We start from the raw sequence: 21,268 nt of genomic DNA, 5'->3' as shown, positions 1-21,268 counted from the left end.
CTGCCGCACGAGCCTTGGGGACTGAGGCTGAGTGGGGCTCCCGGGCCTCAGGGCGGAATCGAGGGGCGGGGAGAGGGGAGCACTCCGCCCTGCCCCTCCCCCGTCTGTTGGGTGGGACCGCGCTCCACCGGCCCCGAGCCTCTCCCATCCATTCAGCCACTCAACCAGCATCGCCTGGACGGGCCCTCTGCTGGGTGCTGGGACATGGCTGGGGACAGAAAAGAGCCTCCTCTGGGGCAGGGAGGGGGATGGGCCCTGCAGCCAGGGCACACCTCTGAGTGGCTCCTCCACTCGCCTCACCAAGGCCGCTCCATGGCCCCGGATGCTCCCCAGTCATCTCCACCCCACCTGTCTCCTCCTCACGAGAATCCTCGTGCCCTTCTGGGACAGAGCTGGTTGGGGCCATCGGACACCTGCTTTTTTTTTTGTTTGTTTTTTGGAAACGGCTCTGTTGTCCAGGCTGGAGTGCAGTGGGTGATCTTGGCTCACAACAACTTCTGCCTCAAGTGATTCTCCTGACTCAGCCTCCAGAGTAGCTGGAACTACAGATGCGTGCCACCACACCGGCTAATTTTTGTATTTTTAGAAGAGATGAGGTTTCACCATTTTGGCCAGGCTGGTCTCAAACTCCTGACCTTAGGTGATCTGCCCACCTGGGCCTCCCAAAGTGCTGGGATTATAGGCGTGAGCCACCATGACTGGCCTGACATCAGACACTTGTACCAGGTCCAAGTAGCAAGGGGTCTGCCCTGAAAGAATCTCACACTTGTGCTGATGGGGGAAGGCAGCCTCACAGCAAGGGCACTGGCTCATGTCATCCTGGAAAGTGGGCTGGAAGGCTTCATGGAGGAGGTGATGGTGAAGTGTTTGCCAGATGGAGTGAGGTCTACAGCACAGATGGGGGTGAAGGCCAAAGGGGAGCAAAGGCTTGGAGACCCAAACAGGAAGTCCAGGGAGTGCTGGGACTGAAGGGCTGGACTGGGGCTTTATCTAGCACATTAGGGAGCTTGGACTGTGGCTAGGGGACACGGAGCCACTGGGGCTTTGAGCAGGGAGCACCCTGGTAGATCTGCATATGAGCAAGGGGCCTGTGGCTGTGGTGGAGGGAGGCCGGCCCACCCCGACTCCTTTCCTCCAGGGCTATGTGTCCCCCTCTGCTGACCTCCATGTCTCACTTAGGGCCCCTCCTGTCTATCTCTGCTCCCCGGTGTTTGGGGTCCCCAAGTGTCTGTCACCAGTGTCTCAGACTGAGCCTGAGATGCACACACAAGCCCCCTCCACCCTCCTAGTCACATGCAACTTCTTCCCCAGGGCCAGGGCTGGAGGGGCCTCCGGGAGCTCAGGGCTCAGCAGGGAGCATGGGGTTAAGTGCCACGTTTGCACTCCGGTGGGGGAGCACATTGGGAGGAGAGACTCAGGGGAAGGGGAGGGAGCTTGGGGACAGAGGGAGACCCTGAGCAGCGGCAAAGTGAAGGTAAACACTCCAGGCAGAACACCGCAGGGGCTAAGGCTTGGAGAGGTGAAGTGGGAGCCCAAGCTGCTCTGGGGACAGGCATGGCCACTGCCACAGGGGATGCTGGGAGGGAGAGAGGACTGGGACTGCGGGTGGGCAGGGCACCAGGCCCCCGGCCCCCGGCCCTGTAGAGCCTGGGGGCGTCTGGGTAGGAGAGAGATTCCTAGCTGTAGCTGCAAGGGCCCCTCTCTCTGGCACTGTGGCCCAGGTTCAGGACAGGTGGCTCAGGGTAGGGGATGATGCAGTGGCTGGTCATGGAGTGAGGGGAGCAAGGCCAGCCCCTGGGTTTCTGGTTTGGGAGACCCTGAAGGTTCACAAAGAACCCCAGTCAGCCAGCCCTGACTAGTGGGCGCTGGCCCACCCTCTCCATCCCCTGCACACGGGCCAGCAGCTCCCACACAGGAAGGTGTAGGCGGAGGGGAGCTGTAAAGGAGAAGTGGGGCCGGGGGCAGGTGTGGGTGAGTGTGGGTGTATGGTATGGAGATGGGGGGGCAGGAGCCTGGAGGGGAGCCAGAGCAGGAAAAGCCTCTCTGTGGGGCAGAGGAGTGGGGACAAAGCCAGAAGACTGGGCCACAACCCTGACACCCACACCCACACCCACACCCCCACCTCTACCTCCACTCCTGTTGGTGCTGCTATTACCCATTAGTGAGGGCTGCAGAGGCCTGAGTCCCAGGCCACTCACTTAGCCCTTGTGCCAGCCATGTGAGCAGACTGAGGCTTGTGGGAACCCAGGAATAGGGAACCTGTCCCTGGAGAGGGTGGCCCAGTGAGGCCAGAGTGGGGAGAATTTACAGGAGTTAGTAGGAGGGGGCCCATCTGCCCCAGGTCTGCGATTCACAGCAGAAGCGCTGGCTGCTCTGACCCCAGCAGAGATTCGAGGAGGTTGCTCTCGGGGACAGAGAGAGTGGGAGGGCTGGAACCCACTGTCAGAGTTCCAGGGTCCCTCACCTTGGCCAGAGAGAGAGGCCAGCTGCTGAGAGCAGCAGACACAAATGTTTGCCGGGTGCTTCCTACGTGCCCGTGTTGGGCTAGGTGCTGGGACAAAAGGCCTGCAGGGTTCGTGTCTGTGGTGTGTGCAGGTGCTTGGCCTCACAGGAACCTTCCACTTGGGCCTCCTAAATGGGGTGGGGGGGTGGGCTGCAGCATGCTGTGTGTCACTGCATGGATGACACAACAGTTAAAAGGAATTCACAATCAGACCAATGTGGGAAATGTTAGTTCACCCCTTGTGTTCTTTTTTCCCCATAGCTCTTAAGTATATTAATTTTTTTTTTTCTTTTGAGACAGGGTCTAGTTCTGTCGCCCAGGCTGGAATTCAGTGGCCTGATCTCGGCTCACTGCAACCTCCACCTTCTGGGTCCAAGTGATTCTCCTGCTTCAGTCTCCTGAGTATCTGGGTCTATAGGCATGTACCATCAAGAGCCAGGCTACTTTTTTATATTTTTAGTAGAGACAGGGCTTCGTTGTGTTAGCCAGGATGGTCTCAATCTCCTGACCTCGTGATCCACCCACCCCAGCCTTCCAAAGTGCTGGGATTACAGGCATGAGCCACTGGGCCCAGCCAAGCCTATTATTTTTAACAGCTTTAAACAAATGTCACATGTCTCAGACTGGCCATGGTCATGACGTGGTCACACGGGAGGCCATTGTTGAAGGCATGCAAGGACCCCCTAGCCCTACCTGGGAATGGGGAGCTGAGGCTCCTGGAGGCAGCATCTCTTCAGCTGGGCCTGGCAGCTACCTCGTCCTTGCTTCTGTAAGCCAGGAGGAAAGTGGTGTTTGGGTCCCTCTCTCAGAGGGGTAGAGCTTACTTGGAGTCACACATTCAGGCCACCTGGCTACGAGCCATCCTTGGGCCCCCTGGGAAGCTTATATTCTCCATGGCCAGTGGTCCAGGCCCCAATCTGATGGTGTTTCCCATTCCTACCAAGGAGGCAGGGCTTCCTAGCAAGGGTGGGGGGGCTCTGCAGCCTGCGCCCTGTCTCCTGCACCCCAGTGAGCAGAGGCAGGAGCAGCCCAGCCGCAGAGGGGAAGTGATGCAGTGGGAACAGACCCAGCCTCTAAGTCCCACCGACTTGGGGTCTGTGGCCAATCTGTAATGTGACCTGGGGTGGCCCACTTCCCTCTCTGAGCCCCACCACCTGCCCCCCTTTTCAGGCCTTTTGAGGCTTACAGAGAAACAAGAGCCTGCCCATGCCTGCCCCGCCCACCCTCCCAGACAGTGGCCCAGTGCCAGCTGGCCAGCTGTGCTCTAGTGGGCTGGTGAGTGAGGAGAGGCAGGGGCTTCTTGAGACAAAGCCCTGTTACAGTTGCCCCCCCAACCCACACACACCAGGGGTGCTGGGCCAGGCCTCCTGGCAGGGCTCCGGCACAAACCTTTTCCAGAAGGTTCTGCAGACTTAGCCCCTTCCTTCCAGTGTCCCCTGGGGCCAGAAGGACACAGGCAAAGAGTCGCTGTGAAAGGAGGTCTCACACTTGGGGGCCAAGGGATACGAGCCAGGCCATGGACCCTAAGTCTGCGGGTCACACCCGAGTCTGGTGCTGTAGACCAGGGGCCGCTGAGGGCAGCTCCAGGGGGACGGTGGGTGGGTGCTCTCTAGAACCCCGGACCTGCACAGAAGCCAGCCTTCACTGGGCCGCCCTCTTCTATCAATCAGAGGGGATGCCTGTGGCACTGGAGCCCCTGTGAGCTGGCCAGGCCCAGAGGGGTCCCACAGCCCTACTCCTGCTCCAGTATGCTTGGCCAGCCTCCCTGTGAGGACACAGATCCCTGGACCTTACCCCCACCCCTCTCCCTGCCACTGTCCGCATACAGGAAGAGAAACCCACTGATGTGTGTAGTGTGGCAGACTTGGGGGCTGCCTGGTGGGCCCCTATCCTCTCTAGCGTGCTTTCCCTCTTTGTAAAGTGCGACTGGCCATGCCAGCTCCAAACAGGGCTGTGGGAGGAGCGGGCTGTATAGGGAGATGCTTTGCACAGTGACCTTTTCCTGGTCACTGGGCCCTGTTTGCTTCCCCTAGACATCCTTGGGGAATCGTTCCACCCTGTCCTCTGTTCCAAGGTCTCCATCCACCAGGCCTTCTCTGCCCCGCTGTTTGAAATTACACCCCTAACCCTTGGGCACCCCACCCTTCTGACTTTTTCTCTCCAGCACTCCTCACCTCCCCACCCACAATGTTGTGTCCCATTTGGGTTTCCTCTCTGCTTCCCTGCTATTTCCCCAGAACCTCAAACAGCTCCTGCCTGGTAGGTGCTCAGTGAGTGAGCGGTGAATGACCGGAGGCATCTGCTCAGGGGTCGCCCTGTGCATTCACAAGGGCCTTCCTGTGTGGCATCCTGAATAAGGCCGGGGAGGTTGGCCCTGGGGGACCCCTTCTCCTCTCCCCACTCTCCACCCTGGCCTTACAGCCTCCCTCCACTTCACACACCCAGCCCCCAAGAGGTAGGGGCTCCGCTCCCTGTGGCTAAGGGGCTGTGGTCTGCTCTCTAATGTCACATGGAGGGCCCATGCCCCCTATCCCAGGGCCATGCTCAGAGTTGCTGGGGTTCCCTGGCCGGTACCCATGAAGTGCTGGAGTGCACTTGCACGGAGTGGAGGGCTTGAGGACAGGCAGCTCCAGCCCATGAAGACCCAGGCAAAGATTGGTGACTGCTTCATGGAAGGGCATGACCTGCCCTCCCCTGGAGTGAGTTCAGGGGGGAACAGGATCGGGGTCTCCCAGGCCTCTGCCTCTGAGTCACACTGCTCTCGCTGCACCAGGACTTTGTATTGATTTCCTGGCCACACCTGCCTCTCTCCCAGTTTCCAGAGGCCCACGACACTGCATCCTTTTGCTGTCCCCAGTGAAGGGTCCTTTGTAGCACTGTCCTTGTTTGTGGGAGCTTTTTTTTTTTCCGAGATGGAGTCTCGCTCTGTTGCCCAGGCTGGAGTGTGGTGGCATGATGTTGGCTCACTGCAACCTTCACCTCCCAGGTTCAAGCAATTCTCCTGCCTCAGCCTCCCAAGTAGCTGGGATTACAGGCACCTACCACCACGCCCGGCTAATTTTTGCATTTTTAGTAGAGCCGGGGTTTTACCATATTGCCCAGGCTGGTCTTGAACTCCTGACCTGGAAATCTACCACCTCGGCCTCCCAAAGTGCTGGGATTACAGGCGTGAGCCACCGCACCCTGCAGGAGCTTTTAAACACAAAAGGGAAAAGGAAATCCCCACAAGGGGTGATCCTGGTAGTGTCATGAGAGGAGCTGGAGCTGGAGCTGGAGCCGAGAGAGGCAACTTGAAGTCCTGCCGGCCCAGCCCAGCCCAGCCAGCAGAGCAATCTCCACCGGACGACCCATGACCCCATTCCCAGAACACCAAAAAGGCTGTTTCTATATGCACCCACACAAGGGGGCAAAGGCACAGAACGAGGCAGTAAAGACTCTCAAGGGAAAACAGAAGCTGCCTCTGGGGACCTTGGGGAAACGCCCTTTGTCACTCACACACTTCTGTATTGTTTGCAGGCTTTTCCTGAGCAAGTGTTCTGGGTATTACTGCAAAATTACAATGAAAACTGATTTTGAAGTACAGTGTGCATTCCAGGCCTCAGAGCAGTTTCACATCCAGATCTGGGGGGCTGGGGCCTCTCTGTCCCCAAGGACTGCTCCCCCATGACACTGTGCTTGTCCATCCACAGAGTGCCCTCACTTACTGTCCTTGTTTGTGGGAGCTTTGCTTCACAGTCAGGTGCGCACAGACCCCCTGCAGGCCCCTCCCACCTGCTGGCTCATCTTGAGAGTGCCCTTGCCCCTCAAATCCTGTTTTCTCATCTGGAATATGTCCTAGTAGTACTTGCATCAGAGCCATTGTGAGGGTGTTTTCAGGAGAATTGGGGGCACAAAAATCAAGAGACCCCCTTCTCTCTGAAGACTCCAAATTATCTTTTTATTTTATTATTATTATTATTTTGAGATGGAGTTTTGCTCCGTTATCCAGGCTGGAGTGCAGTGGCACGACCTCAGCTCACTGCAACCTCTGCCTTCTAGGTTCAAATAATTCTCCTTACTTCAGCCTCCCTAGTACCTGGGATTACAGATGCCCAGCTAAATTTTTTTTTTTTTTTTTGAGATGGAGTCTCGCTCATTCACCCAGGCTGGAATACAGTGGCTGCAACCTCCACCTCCTGGGTTCAAGCGATTCTCCTGCCTCAGCCTCCTGAGTAGCCGGTATTACAGCTGCACGCCACCACGCCTGGCTAATTTTTTAGTAGAGATGGGGTTTCACCATGTTGGTCAGGCTGCTCTAACTCCTGACCTCATGATCCACCTGCCTTAGCCTCCCAAAGTGCTGGGATTACAGGTGTGAGCCACTGCGCCCAGCCCAAATTATCTTTTTCCCAAAGAGTATTCAGTGAATTAAAAGTAGAGCATGCTGGCCGGGCGCGGTGGCTCACACCTGTAATCCCAGCACTTTGGGAGACTGAGGCAGCCGGATCACCTGAGGTCTGGAGTTCAAGACCAGCCTGACCAACATGGAGAAACCCCGTCTCTACTAAAAATACAAAATTGGCCGGGCATGGTGGTGCATGCCTGTAGTCCCAGCTACTCGGGAGGCTGAGGCAGGAGAATTACTTGAACCCAGGAGGCAAAGATTGCGGTGAGCCCGAGATTGTGGTAAGCCCGAGATTGTGCTATTGCACTCCAGCCTGGACAACAAGAGCGAAACTATGTCTCAAAAAAAAGAAGTGGTATAGAAGTCTTTAATAGGCCGGGTATGGTGGTTGACGTCTGTAATCCCAGCACTTTGGGAGGCCAAGGTGGGAGGATCACTTGAGGTCAGGCATTCAAGACCAGCCTGGCCAACATGGTGAAACCCCATCTCTACTAAAAATAAAAAATAAAAAATAAAATAGCCAGGCATGGTGGTGCACACCTATAGTCCCAACTACTCGGCAGGCTAAAGCAGGAGAATGGCTTGAACCCAGGAGATGGATGCTACAGTGAGCTGAGATAGTGCCACTGCACTCCAGCCTGGGTGACAGAGTGAGACTCGTCTCAAAAAAACAAAAACAAAAAAAGTCTGGACGTGGTGGCTCATGCCTGTAATCCCAGCACTTTGGGAGGCCAAGGCGGGTGGATCACGGGGGTCAGGAGTTTGAGACCAGCCTGACCAACATGGTGAAACACCATCTCTACTAAAAATACAAAAATTAGCCAGTCATAGTGGCACAGGCCTGTAATCCCAGCCACTCGGGAGGCTAAGGCAGGAGAATCACTTGAACCCGGGAGATGGAGGTTGCAGTGAGCCGAGATCACACCACTGAACTCCAGCCTGGCAACAGAGCAAGACTCTGTCTCAACAAAAATAAATAAAAATAATGGGCTTGAGGCCAGGAGTTTGAGACCGGCCTGGGCAGCAAAGCAAGACCCCATCTCTAAATATATACATAAAATAGTGGCTTCTTCATTGCCAGTCCTCAACCAGCTAAGAACAAAGGCATCAGTAAGCCTGGTGCCACGCTACAGTTGAGGAACCGAGGCTTGCTGAGGGTGAGTGACCTGCCTAAGGTCATGCCACCAAGCAAGCAGCCAAGCCCAGCCTCTCCCATCTCCCTCCACCTCCCCTCAGTACCAAGCACCAATTCCGGGCACACACTGATCTTCCATCACTTCCCTCGGTCGAATTGTCTCCTGGACAATGTCAATGGTCTCCAGATGGCATGAAGCAACCCCATTCTCTGGCCACCCATCCCCCACCTTCCAGGGACAGCAGGTCTAAGGGCACCTGCCTGCCATTTAAGTGTGGTTCAGCTCTGCTGTGAGGCAGGGGCAGGCCAGCCCCCAACTCCAGAGGGGAGGCCTATCGGTTCCAGGGCCCCTGCCAAGCTCGGCTGGGAGCTGGCGGCAGTGACAGCACTGTGTTCCCCAATGCTTGGAAGGTTCCCAGCCCCTTGGCTGGAGAATGCAATGCCACTTCTCTTGTTAAATGGTACCAGGTGGCAAGGAAAATGTGGCACAGGGACCTGAGAGAGGTGCCCCACGCGGGCTGTGGGGTGGGGGAGGGGGTGTGGGGAAGGCCTCTCTTTGTCTCCAGCAAAAAGTGACATCCCAGAAGAGCAGGCAGGCTGCGTTTACACTGCCTTCCTCCCCTGCTTGGACCCCTGACTCCATCAGCCCCCAAAGACTACTTTATTGCCCGGTCACACTGCAAAGCTGCCCTTTTTGGCCCAGGACAGAGGGGCTGAAGACAATGTCACTCTCTGGGAAGGCTGGCCTTCCAGGCCACTGCTGCTACTGCTCATCCCTTCAGGGACTGATGTGAAGCTTCACCTCCAGCCTCTTCCTTCTGCCTTGGAGCCACCCCTCCTCCAGCACAGAGGCTGGCTGCCCCAACCAAGTGCCCAAGGGACTTATCGCTGCTGGCGAAGGCCTGCTCAGGCCCAGTGCCTGCACTGTGCTGTTCTCACACTAAGGGCCTCTGCCCTTGGCCTATCCTGCCACCCTGTGCCCTCCCTCGATGCTCAGTGTCCTAGTGGTCCCATCCTGAGGCAGGAACTGTGCCTTGCTGACTGCTGCTTTCTAGGGGGCATGGGCTGTCTCCACTCTCTGTATTCCAGCTCGGGGCCTGCCCAGCGGAGATGCCCAAACCTTTTTCTTTTGACATAGAGCCTCGCTCTGTCATTCAGGCTGGAGTGCAGTGGTGCGATCTTGGCTCACTGTAATCTCCGCCTCCCGGGTTCAAGCGATTCTCCTGCCTCAGCCTCCTAAGTAGTTGGGATTACAGATGTGCACCACCATGCCCAGCTAATTTTGCATTTTTAGTAGAGACAGAGTTTCACCATGTTGGCCAGGCTGATCTTCAACTCCTAACCTCAAGTGATCCGCCCGCCTCGGCCTCCCAAAGTACTGGGATTATAGGCATGAGCCATCATGCCCGGCCTCCAAACCTTTATTCAAGGATTAGGTACACAGGAAAACTGGAGGGAAGAAGCAGGGGACTGGGACTGGCTCTGCTGCTGGTTAGCTGTGTGACTGTGACACCTCCCATGACAACGGTCTGTTTCATGAACTGTGAATTGGGGAAACATGATCTACTTCATAGCTCTACTGTGTGAGAAGAGCTCTGTGAAGCATAACGGGCCCTGCAAATATTGGGTGACATGTGGGGCCCTGACCGGAATCTACACAACTGAGGTCCTCAGCAGAGCCCAAGGGTCTGCCAGGAAGTCAGCCAGGTGTCTACAACCCTTTACTGAGCACTAGGGGTGGGGCCTGGGCTAAGTTCCGGAAGGAACCTACAGAAAGGGGTAGACAGGGCCACATCCCTGACCCCTACAAGGAGTTAGGAGGTAGCCCACCCCTCAGTGAAAGGCGTGGGTCCAGCTGTGATGGTGACATCAAAACAGAGAAAGAGGCCTCAGGCCAGCCTCGGTGGCTCATGCCTGTAATCCCAGCACTCTGGGAGGCCAAGGCAGGCAGATCACCTAAGGTCAGGAGTTGGAGACCAGCCAGGCCAACATGGCAAAACCCCATCTCTACTAAAAATACAAAAATTAGCTGGGCATAGTGGTACACACCTGTAATCCCAGCACTCTGGGAGGCGGAGGCAGGCAGATCACCTGAGGTCAGGAGTTGAAGACCAGCCTGGTCAACATGGTAAAACCCTGTCCTTACTAAAAATATAAAAATTAGCCAGGCATGGTGGCACATGCCTGTAATCCCAGCTGCTCCGGAGGCTGAGGCAGGAGAATCGCTTGAACCAGGAAGCAGAGGTTGCAGTGATCTGAGATCACGTCACTGCACCCAGCCTGGACAACAGAGTGAGACTCCAACCCCACCAACCAAAAAAAAAGTACAGAGGCCCTGAGGTCCGAGGTGCTGCCCAGGGTTTCAAGCAGGGTCCATCCTGAGGCCTGAGGGCAGGCCATGGCATGTGCAGGGTGAAGGTGGGGAGGGCACTGTCATGTTCCAAGGGAGTCAGGACCCGGCTCTCTTCCTGAGGTTTCTCCTTCTAGACACTTCCTTCACCCCCAAGTTCCCATGTGCCAAGCCTGCTCCATGCAGCAGCAGGAGACTTGACCTGGCTATGGGACTTCTAGAGTCCAGCTGGTGCCTCTACACATTTCCAATTAGACCCAAGGAAGAAGGAAAGCAATGGTCACTGCACAATCCTCACCATCAAACCAAAAACGAGCCCTCTAGCCAGCTTCTCTCGCTTCTTGCAAACTTCCAACGTGGTGCAATTCCTAATTTGTACCAGTTTTTGAACTCTGCTGTGTGATTTCTTTTCTTTCCTTTGGAGACAGAGTCTCACTCTGTTGCCCAGGCTGGAGTGCAGTGGCATAATCTCAGCTCACTGCAACCTCTGTCTCCCAGGTTGAAGTGATTCTCCTGCCTCAGCCTCCCGAGTGGCTGGGACTACAGGCACCCACCACCACGTCCGGCTAATTTTTGTATTTTTGTAGAGATGGAGTTTCACCATGGCCAGGCTGGTCTCAAACTCCTGACTTCAAGTGATCCGCTTGCCTTGGCCTCCCGATGTGCTGGGATTACAGGCGTGAGCTGATGCGCCAGGCCCACCCCACCCTACTCTTAATTGTTCTGAGTCAGTTTCCTCATCTGCAAAGTCAAAGTGGTGAATTAGACCAGTGATTTTTAAACTTTTTTTAGCCACAGACCTTTTGTTCAAAGGAAACCTTAAATGGAGATGTAACACGCCAGCTACTTAAAGACACAAGAATCTGCGAGTGAGCGTGGGAGTGGGAGGGGGCTGGAGTCCCATCAGCTGGGCCCCTTGCTGCTTCTGCCCAGCTCTCCCTGCTAGGGCATGGGCACTGCAGGGAACCTTCCCAACCACTGAGGGCTGAGCTGGGGCCTGTCAAGCCCTCAACATCCTCAACAGAGAATGTGTATGGAGTCAGCAAGAAGCCATGGGGAGGGGCAGCCCAGGGCCAGCTGCCCTCACATGTCCTCCAGGGAAGGGCCCTCAGAACTTCTCAGCAGGGACAGCAGGTTCAGAGCCGAGACACCAGGCACGTGGCCGGCGCAGATCTGCAGCATGCGCACCAGGCGCTGTGCCATGGTGGCCCGAAAGCCTTCCACCTGCAGGGAGAGCAGAGAACAGCGGTGAGACAGAACTCAGCAGCTGGAGTTCTGCTCCCTTACCCAGAGCAGCTGCAGGGGCTGCCAGAGCAGGGCTGGGGGCAGAGACTCAGGGGCAGCTCAGGGCACCACTGCCCATCATGGCCACACCCTCATTCATGCCACACCTCAGAGTAGCTTCCAACTGCCTCAGCTTCCCCAATCCTTCAAACCACCTCCCGAGACAACCAGAGCCCGACCTCCTGCTCAAGAGGAAATGAAGGCTCAGGCTGGCTAGGTCGAGTGAACTTTCTAGCGTCACACAGTGACTGCAGAGCTGAGCTCTGAACCAGGGCTGCTTCCAACCAACGCCTGGGCAGCAGGGGCCCCAAAGGCTCAAGACCAGGCAGCATAAGACACTCACAGGGATGGGAAGGAGGGAGGGACAGCGGGTGGCCCTCACCATGGATAAGAAGGTGCCATCGAAAAGGAATGGCCTTAGGGGAGCTGTGGGGCCAGAGAGGGACAAGACTGCCCGAGGCCTGGGCACAGATGCTTTGGACACGTTCGTCTGAAGAACAAATGACGCTGCTCAGTGTCTTCCCCTGGCCAACAGGCAGCCACAGAAGCATCTCACCTCTGTTTCCTCTATAGCTGGGGGCAGGCTGGGGTGTCACCACCCACTGAAACTGGAGCACTAGAGACCAAGGCATCCTCAACTACCCTGCTCTTACTCCTACCACTTGTCAGCAGGACCTCCTTGGTATGAGACCCAGCGGCAGCTTCTCAGTCCTCACCACACTGGCGCCATTGGCAGAGTTGAACACTGCTGTTTACTCCCTCCTTGAAACGCTTTTTCTGCCTGGCTCCCAGGCTCCCATGCTCCCATGCTCACCCAGGGTTCCTCCCCCACACAGGGGGCTCCCTGGCCTTTTCCCAACATCTATACGCTGGGGCTCCAGAGCTTGGTCCTTCAGTCTCTTCTCCCACACTCCGTCCTCAGGTGACCTTCAGTTCTGTGGCTTTAAAACCACCTAGTTGCTATTAACACCCAAAGTACACCTCCAGACCTTCCCTGTGAATGTAACACATGTAAGCAGCTGTTTACTTGATTTTTCCACCTAGCTGGCTAATAGACCCCTTAATTTTAGCATCCCAAAACAGAGCCCCTGAAGCCCCGCAAAACCTGCTCCTCCTACAGGTTTCCCCATCTCAGCCAAAGACAACTCTATCCTTCCAGTCAGCGCCAAAACCTTCAGAGTCAGGGAGGACTCTTCTTTCTCTCATGCCTCATGGGTTGGCCACAGCACAGTCTGCTGGCTCCATCCTGGAAACAGTCGGTGTCATAGACCATTCCATCATGCCCTTCCCTGGCCAGCACTGAGTCCACGCTTCACTCCCCTAGAAAGAACTTCCAGACCTGTCTATTTTTGCCTTCAGTCTGCTCTCCTCCCAACAGCCAGAGGGGTCCATTTAAAACCCAAGTCAGGACCGGGCACAGTGGCTCATGCTTGTAATCCCAGCACTTTGGGAGGCCGAGGTGGGCGGATCATGAGGTCAAGAGACGGAGATCATCCTAGCCAACATGGTGAAACCCCATCTCTACTAAAAATACAAAAATTGGCCAGGTGCAGTGGCTCATGCCTGTAATCCCAGCACTTTGGGAGGCCAAGGCAGGCAGATCACAAGGTCAGGAGATAGAGACCATCCTGGTTAATGTGGTGAAACCCCGTCTTTACTAAAAATACAAAAAAATTAGCCAGGTGTGGTGGAACGCGCCTGTAGTCCCAGCTACTCGGGAGGCTGAGGCGGGAGAATCACTTGAACCCAGGAGGCGGAGGTTTCAGTAAGTTGAGGTTGCACCACTGTGTTCCGGCCTGGCAACAGAGCAAGACTCTGTCTCAAAATAAAACAAAAATACAAAAATTAGCCGGGCATGGTGGCGCACACCTGTAGTCCCAGCTACTTGGGAGGCTGAGGCAGGAGAATCACTTGAACCTGGGAGGTAGAGGTTGCAGTCAGCCAAGAATGCGCCACTGCACCCCAGCCTGGCGACAGAGCAAGACTCCATCTGGAGGAAAAAAAAACCCAAGGCAGGCCACATCCCTCCCTGGCCCCGAGCCCTCCAGGAGCTCCCCACCAGGCCCTACTGATCCAGCCCCACCGTTCCTGATTCTTCCCCCACCTGCCCTTTGCTGCTGTGCTCTAGCCACCCAGGCCTCCCTTCAGGACCTTGAGCACATGAGGCAAGTTCCACACACGGCCCATGCACCTGCTGTTCCTCCTGCCACCGGGTATCTCCGTGGCCTGCCCTCCTACTTCCTTCAGGTCTTTATTTATTCAAAAGTCCTGTTTGCAGGGGTGCTTCCTGGTCACCCTGCCTAACTCTTGCGTGTTTACCACCACCTGACATGCCACGCCTCCACTTTCCAGTACATCATTTACTCTGTTTCCTTGACTAGAACGAAGCTGGGACTTTTTTTTTTCTTGAGACAGAGTCTCACTCTGTTGCCCAGGCTGGAGTGCAGTGGCGCAATCTTGGCTCACTGCAACCTCCGCCTCCCGGGTTCAGCCTTAGCCTCCAGAGTAGCTGGGATTACAGGCATGTGCCACCATGCCTGACTAACTTTTGTATTTTTAGCAGAGACTGGGTTTCACCATGTTGGCCAAGCTAGTCTCAAACTCCTGACCTCAGGTGATCCTCCCACCTCAACCTCCCTGGGATTATAGGTGTGAGCCACCACGCCCAGCAGGAAACTGGGTTTTTCTTTTCTCCCAAGATGGAGTCTTGCTCTGTCGCCTAGGCTGGAGTGTAGTGGCACGATCTCGGCTCACTGCAACCTCTGCCTCCCAGGTTGAAGCAATTCTCCTGCTTCAGCCTTCCGGGTAGCTGAGATTACAGGCACCAGTCACCATGCCCCGCTAATTTTTGTATTTTCAGTAGAGGTGGGGTTTCACCATGTTGGCCAGGCTGGTCTCAAACTCCTAATCTCATTCTGTATCCACCTCGGCCTCCCAAAGTGCTGGGATTACAGGCATGAGCCACTGCGCCTGGCAAGAAGCTGGATTTTTTTTTTATACTGTTTTCCTCTGTGCTGTGTCCCTGGAACCTAGAACAGTGTTTGGCACTATAGAAACTCAGAAGTATTTTTTGAATAAATTCACTGTAAGTTTGGTGGCCTTTGTCCCTGAAATCTATCTCTAAGCTGCTGAGGCTCAGGTTCTACAACCTGCCTCCTGCAGCAGCCTTGACCCAGCCTCCTGCCTCTGGCCAGGCCTCCTCCAATCCATGTCACTCCAGAGATGTGACCCAAAAGCCCAGGTCTGACTACAATCATGACTTTGCCCATGACATCCAGGAAGAAATGACCTAATTCCACCACCAGGCTCCCAAAGCTCCTTCTGCTGTTGCGTATGTTACATGTCTGTTTGTTTCATGAGATTCTGAGAGGGCAGGGCCCATATCTGATTCATTTGTGTTCCCAGGGTCCAGCATAGAGCCCTACCAGCAGACCTAGGAAATTATTTCACTGGGTTAATCACATACCTTCCTGTGTTTCCTCATCAATGAAACGGGGCCGATAATTCCTGCCACGCAAAGGCCTCAAGATATATGGTAGGGCCAGGTGCGGTGGCTCAAGCCTGTAATCCCAGCACTTTGGGAGGCCGAGGCGGGTGGATCACGAGGTCAAGAGATCGAGACCATCCTGGTCAACATAGTGAAACCCTGTCTCTACTAAAAATACAAAAAATTAGCTGGGCATGGTGGCGCGTGTCTGTAATCCCAGCTACTCAGGAGGCTGAGGCAGGAGAATTGCCTGAACCCAGGAGGCGGAGGTTGCGGTGAGCCGAGATCGTGCCATTGCACTCCAGCCTGGGTATCAAGAGCGAAACTCCGTCTCAAAAAAAAAAAAAAAAAAAAAGATATATGGTAGGGCTCAAACTCAATTATGCAGAAGATTGTTCGAAGAGGACAACGCCAGCAAGAAGAGCGAGGCCAGTTCACACCCTGGGTCCTTCATCTGAGGGATGCAGCTGTATGTTCCAAGCAGGTATTTCTGCAGCTCCTGCTGCTGGCTGGAACCAGGCTGGGGCCTCTTGCTTCCTGCCTAGGCCATGAGAGAACCCAGGACCTGGCCTGGCCCGCCACCTCGTGACCACAGACAGAATTGCACCACTTGTCACAAGGCGAGCAGGCACCACTGTCCCCCACCGGCACCTGAACTATGGAGCAAAGATTGTGATTCCCCTTTAGAGATGAGAAAACAAACAAACAAACAAAAAAATGGCTCAGTTGTCTGGCCCTGTCGACCCATGGCCCACGACCCACGAATCGGCCCGGCCCTCCACTACACCATGTCTGGCTCCTCCAGCGTCGCCGCTATGAAGAAAGTGGTTCAACAGCTCCGGCTGGAGGCCGGGCTCAACCGCGTAAAAGTTTCCCAGGCAGCTGCAGACTTGAAACAATTCCGTCTGCAGAATGCTCAACATGATCCTCTGCTGACTGGAGTATCTTCAAGTACAAATCCGTTCAGACCCCAGAAAGTCTGTTCCTTTTTGTAGTAAAATGAATCTTTCTTTTTTTTTTTTTTTTTGTATTTTTAGTAGAGACGGGGTTTCACCATGTTCACCAGGATGGTCTCGATCTCTTGACCTCGTGATCCACCTGCTTCGGCCTCCCAAAGTGCTGGGATTACAGGCGTGAGCCACCGCGCCCGGCGTAAAATGAATCTTTCAAAGGTTTCCCAAACCACTTCTTATGATCCAGTGAATATTCAAGAGAGCTCCATTTGAAGCCTGTACAAAAGCTTATCCCTGTAACACTTGTGCCATAATATACAAATTTCTATTTCTTTCAGTCCTTAACATCTACCTCTCTGAATTTTCATGAATTTCTGTTTCACAAGGGTAATTGTTTTATATACACTGGCAGCAGTATACAATAAAACTTAGTATGAAAAAAAAAAAAAGAAAACTAACGCTTTGTGGCAGGGAAAGTGACCTACTCAAAGTCACACGGTCAGCAAGTTAGGACAGGAGAGACAGCTGCATACCCACCAGCTGGCTCTACCCCTCACTCACGAGCCATATGACCCTGAGAAAGTCACCTCTTCTCTCTGGGAGGAAAGCCTGGCAGGGACAGGCACTTGAGGTGTGCCAAGGCCTCAGGGTCCCATCTGTGAGATCAGAGCACTGATCTGGTCGGCGGCTCTAAAGGTAGTCATCAAATAGGAAAACAAATGTGTGACAGAGTCAAGCGTGTATCGTGATCGACTGAGGGGCAGGTCTGACAGCTGCTGCCTCGTGAGGCAGTGATAAGATCTGCCCAATCCTAACGTGATATGAAAACATCCCCATTTAGTCCTGGCGCAGTGCCTCACGTCTGTAATCCCAGCACTTTGGGAGGCCGAGGCGGCTGGATCACAAGGTCAGGAGTTCGAGACCAGCCTGGCCAATATGGTGAAATCCCGTCTCTACCAAAAATACAAAAATTAGCTAGGTGCAGTGGCAGGTGCCTATAATCCCAGCCACTCGGGAGGCTGAGGCAGGAGAATCACTTGAACCCGGGAGGCAGAGGCTGCAGTGAGCCGAGATCACGCCACTGCACTCCACCCTGGGCAACAGAGTGAGACTGTCTCAAAAAAATAAAAAGAAAGAAAAGAAAACATCCCCATTTCTACTGGTGACAGTCACAGACTGCTATCACCAGAGAAGTGCCCTGACGCCAGGATAAGGGCCCCTGGTCTAGATGGCAGTGACGGATTGGTGGTGACAGATCATGTGCTGACTCGGTTCTCCCTGCATTGCATCACTTTGCCTTTGGTAACAGGCGCAAGACCCAGAACAGAGCAGAAACACAACTCTTCAAAATACATCTCAAAACCAATAAACAGGTTTCCAAAGGAATGGAACAGGCCTGGTGCATAGGTGGGGCAGCGTAGGCCCTGAGACCCCTCAGTAGACCCGTGGGGGTGGTGGGGAGCACATCAACTCCTGCTGATGCCTCTTTAGCAAAAAGTCATCAGGATTTATCCTGCATAAAAAGTGGCTGAAGGCCAGGTGCGGTGGCTTACGCCTGTAATCCCAGCACTTTGGGAGGCTAAAGTGGGAGGAGCACTTGAGGCCAGGAGTTTGAGACCAGTGTGGGGAACACAGCAAGACCTCATCTGTACATTAAAAAGTAAATAAATACTTAGCTAGGTGCGGTGGTGTATGCTTGTAGTCCTAGCTACTCAGTAGGCAGAGGTGGGAGATTCACTTGAGCCCAGGAGTTTGAGTCTGCAGTGAGCCATGACCACACCACTGCACTCCAGCCTGGGCAATGGAGCAAGACCTTATCTAAAACAACAACAACAACAACAACAACAACAACAACAAGAAGGCTACTTTCCTACCCACCATGGTTAGTTTCACCTTGTGAGAAACACCAACAGAAGCCAGTCAGGGCAGAACCAACACCCTACGTATCCATCCAACTATCTACCCACCTACCCAACAAATGTCCCTACTGCCTACTAGGTACCCTGGCTTGGGCTAGGACTAGATCAGGTCTGCAATCCAGAGAGGTAAGGGCAAATCAGACATTCTGACTGCCAACGGACATGAGGATGCATCAGTTAATGGAGACAGACATATGCCCGGCCTCACAATCATTTACACTCCAGCAGGAGAGTGGACTCACAAATACAAACACATAAGACTTAGTTATAACTAAGTACGCAGAAACGCAGCAAAAGGAAAAGCAGGGCAGCACGTGCTAGAGCCTGGCATATAAGATGCACTCCAGATGAATGTACAGCACCTCCGCTTTATACTTGTGTACCCCAAGGCTCAGGGTGACCTGCCCAGGTCACAGCCAGTGAGCAGAAATGCCAGGATCCTGTGTCTCCCTCTACCTCAGGAGCCACCTTGCTTGGATACTCAGTGCTTCGGTAAGCATTCCCGATGTGCCCACTGTGTGCTGACCACCCCGTTTCCCGCACCCGAGAGCAGTGTTGGTCCCTGTGATCAGCATACTCACCTCCAGGTCGCAGTAGAGCAGTGGGCTTTGATAGCTGTGGGCCAGCCTCACCACGGTGTGCCGGTGAATGCTGCAGTGGCTCTCTCGTCCAGCTGCAAAGAAGCCATGAGTGCTCCAGCTGCAGCCTCTACCTTCCTGGATGGAATTCAGGAAGTGCTGGGCAGAGTAAATCACTTCCCTGCTCTGGGGCTCCGTTTCTTTCTAGCTGCGAGGGTGACAGTCCTATTCTACTTTATTTTCTAGGTAGTTAAGAATATCAAATTAGACAATGAAGATAATAATAGCTCCTACCCCACTGAGTCACTCTGGAGTCAGTGAGTTGACATCTAGAAATTATCTGGCTTTCATCTGCTCACCAGTGCTTCTTGAGAATTATCTGTGCCAGGTGCTCTGCTCAAGGAGCTAACAGTTCAGCAGGGAAGGCAGACAGGTCAGACATCTCATGCATGCTAGAGTGACATTGGGGCTGAGTTTTGAGGTATATGTCGGGGTTACAAGACAAACAAAAGGAAATGTATTTGAGAGAAGACTAGAGTAACCATAAAGAGTACGGGTGTGGTGGCTCACACCTGTAATCCCAGCACTTTGGCAGGCCGAGGCGGATGGATCACCTGAGGTCAGGAGTTCAAGACCAGCCTGGACAACATGGTGAAACCCCGTCTCTACTAAAATACAAAAATTAGCCGGTCATGATGGTGGGTGCCTGTAATCCCAGCTACTCGGGAGGCTGAGACGGGAGAATTGCCTGAACCCGGGAGACAGTGGTTGCAGTGAGCCGAGATCATGCCATTGCACTCCAGCCTGGGCAACAAGAGCGAAACTCCGTCTCAAAAAAAAAAAAAAAAAAAAAAAATGACGAGCCTCTTTTGAGCTCTCACTGTGAGGCAGACACTGTAATTACTTTGTTTTTGTATCTATTAATGTTTGAGGTAGGTATTACTACCTCAGTTTTATAGTCATGAGGTTAATTTGCCCAAGGCCCCTAGATAAAAAGTGGTAGAGCTGAGGTTCACACCTGGGGTGGTCCTGTATCAGGGCCCATCCTCTTTTTTTGTTTTGAGACAGTCTCACTCAGTTGGGATTACAGACACACGCCACTATGCCCAGCTAATTTTTTGTATTTTCAGTAGAGACGGGGTTTCACCATGTTTACCAGGATGGTCTCGATCTCTTGACATTGTGGTCCACCCGCCTCGGCCTCCCAAAGTGCTGGGATTACAGGCGTGAGCCACCACGCCCGGCATGCCATTATTATTTTCACTGTTAATATTACAAAGTCTCAGCAACAGCAGGACTTTTTCTGAGAACGATAAGGTGACCCAAAGAAACAGAGTAACAGGAGATGAGAGCAGCCCAGAAGTCAGAGGCCCAACTGCAAAGTACTTTGTGTTTTCAGAGGAGTTTGGATTTTACTGAAAGCCACAGGCAATCACTAGGCAACTCCAAGCAACAAGAATTATCTGCTCAGATTCACTCTTAGACAGATTCCCAAGTATGTGTTCTTTTGTTTTTTAAATTTAACTTTTATTTTAAGTTCAGGGATACATATGCAGATTTGTTATATAGGTAAACTTCTGTCATGGGGTTTGTTGTACAGATTATCGTCACCCAGGTATTAAGCCTAGTACCCATTAGTTATTTTTCCTGATCTTCTCCCTCCTCCTGCCCTCCTCCCTCTGATAGGCCCGAGTGTGTAAAATACATGTTCTTTCCATCACCCACGCTGCCTTGGCAAGGAGTCTACCGCCCCAGCTTTCCCTTGGCTGGGGGTGGGCAGTAGCAGGTCAGGGACGTACTTACCGCCTGTGGCGAGGAAACACACCTTCCCCAAGAAGAAGCTGGCATCCACATGGTGCAGGGACTCCTCTGTGTTCTGGAGGCTGTGGTGGCCAGGCCAGCATAAGAAAACAAACCAGACAAGAAAACTTTACCACAGAGAAAGCAGAAGCCCTTGCTTCTCTGATCCTAGAGGCCAGAGAATGACAAAAGGGTGACATTCTCTGGAGAAATACTTTGTCCTTTAATTAACTAATTAATTAATTTTTTGAGATGAAGTTTCACTCTTGTTGCCCAGGCTGGAGTGCAATGGCACAATCTCAGCTCACCACAACCTCCGCCTTCCAGGTTCAAGTGATTCTCCTGCCTCAGCCTCCCGAGTAGCTGGAATTACAAGCATGCACCACCACACCCAGCTAATTTTTATATTAATTTTTTTTGAGATGGAGTTTCCCTGTCACCCAGGCTGGAATGAATGCATTAGCGCAATCTTGGCTCACTGCAATCTCCGCCTCTCAGGTTCAAGTGATGCTCCTGCCTCAGCCTCCCGAGTAGCTGGGATTACAGGCACATGTCACCATGCCCGGCTATTTTTTTTTTTTTTTTTTTAAGATAAAGTCTCACTCTGTCACCAGGCTAGAGTGCAGTGGTGTGATCTGAGCTCACTGCAACCTCCACCTCCTGGGTTCAAGCGATTCTCGTGCCTCAGCCTCCCCAGTAGCTGGGATTACAGGCACGCATCACCACACCCAGCTAATTTTTGTATTTTTAGTACAGACGAGGTTTCACCATATTGGCCAGGCTGGTCTCGAACTCCTGACCTCTCTCATCCTCCCCACTTCTCATCAGAAGTTAGGTCACTGTCCCAGCACACTCCTGAGCCAGGCCTGCCTGAG

General features: G+C 53.7%; 2 protein-coding genes across 5 annotated transcripts in view; one reads left to right on the top strand and one right to left on the bottom strand.

Moving 5' to 3' along the window:
• Window positions 1-19: 19 nt before the first annotated feature.
• The window catches only part of CENPM (centromere protein M), a 22,493-nt gene continuing 1,244 nt past the window's right edge, over window positions 20-21,268 (bottom strand). For 2 of the 4 annotated variants that reach the window (XM_012476679.2, XM_012476681.2), the window contains exons 4-6: window positions 20,397-20,476; window positions 18,597-18,688; window positions 9,428-11,596 (exon numbers count right to left, since the gene is read on the bottom strand). In XM_012476679.2, coding sequence (XP_012332102.1) covers window positions 11,456-11,596; window positions 18,597-18,688; window positions 20,397-20,476 — 313 coding nt within the window. In that variant the 3' untranslated portion in view covers window positions 9,428-11,455. Of the gene's footprint in view, window positions 3,271-9,427; window positions 11,597-18,596; window positions 18,689-20,396; window positions 20,477-21,268 lie in introns of those variants that run through there. The other 2 variants (XM_012476680.3, XM_012476682.2) reach the window with 2 other exon arrangements.
• Window positions 15,870-16,147, top strand: LOC135271311 (guanine nucleotide-binding protein G(I)/G(S)/G(O) subunit gamma-5-like). The gene has a single exon (XM_064368342.1). The coding sequence runs from the start codon at window positions 15,890-15,892 to the stop codon at window positions 16,136-16,138; it is 249 nt and encodes an 82-aa protein (XP_064224412.1). The 5' UTR covers window positions 15,870-15,889; the 3' UTR covers window positions 16,139-16,147.

Source organism: Aotus nancymaae, unplaced genomic scaffold (assembly GCF_030222135.1).
Source record: "Aotus nancymaae isolate 86718 unplaced genomic scaffold, 86718_ANA_hifiasm-v0.15.2.pri h1tg000076l, whole genome shotgun sequence".
Classification (NCBI taxonomy): domain Eukaryota; kingdom Metazoa; phylum Chordata; class Mammalia; order Primates; family Aotidae; genus Aotus; species Aotus nancymaae.
This window is presented reverse-complemented; position numbering and strand designations above follow the sequence as displayed.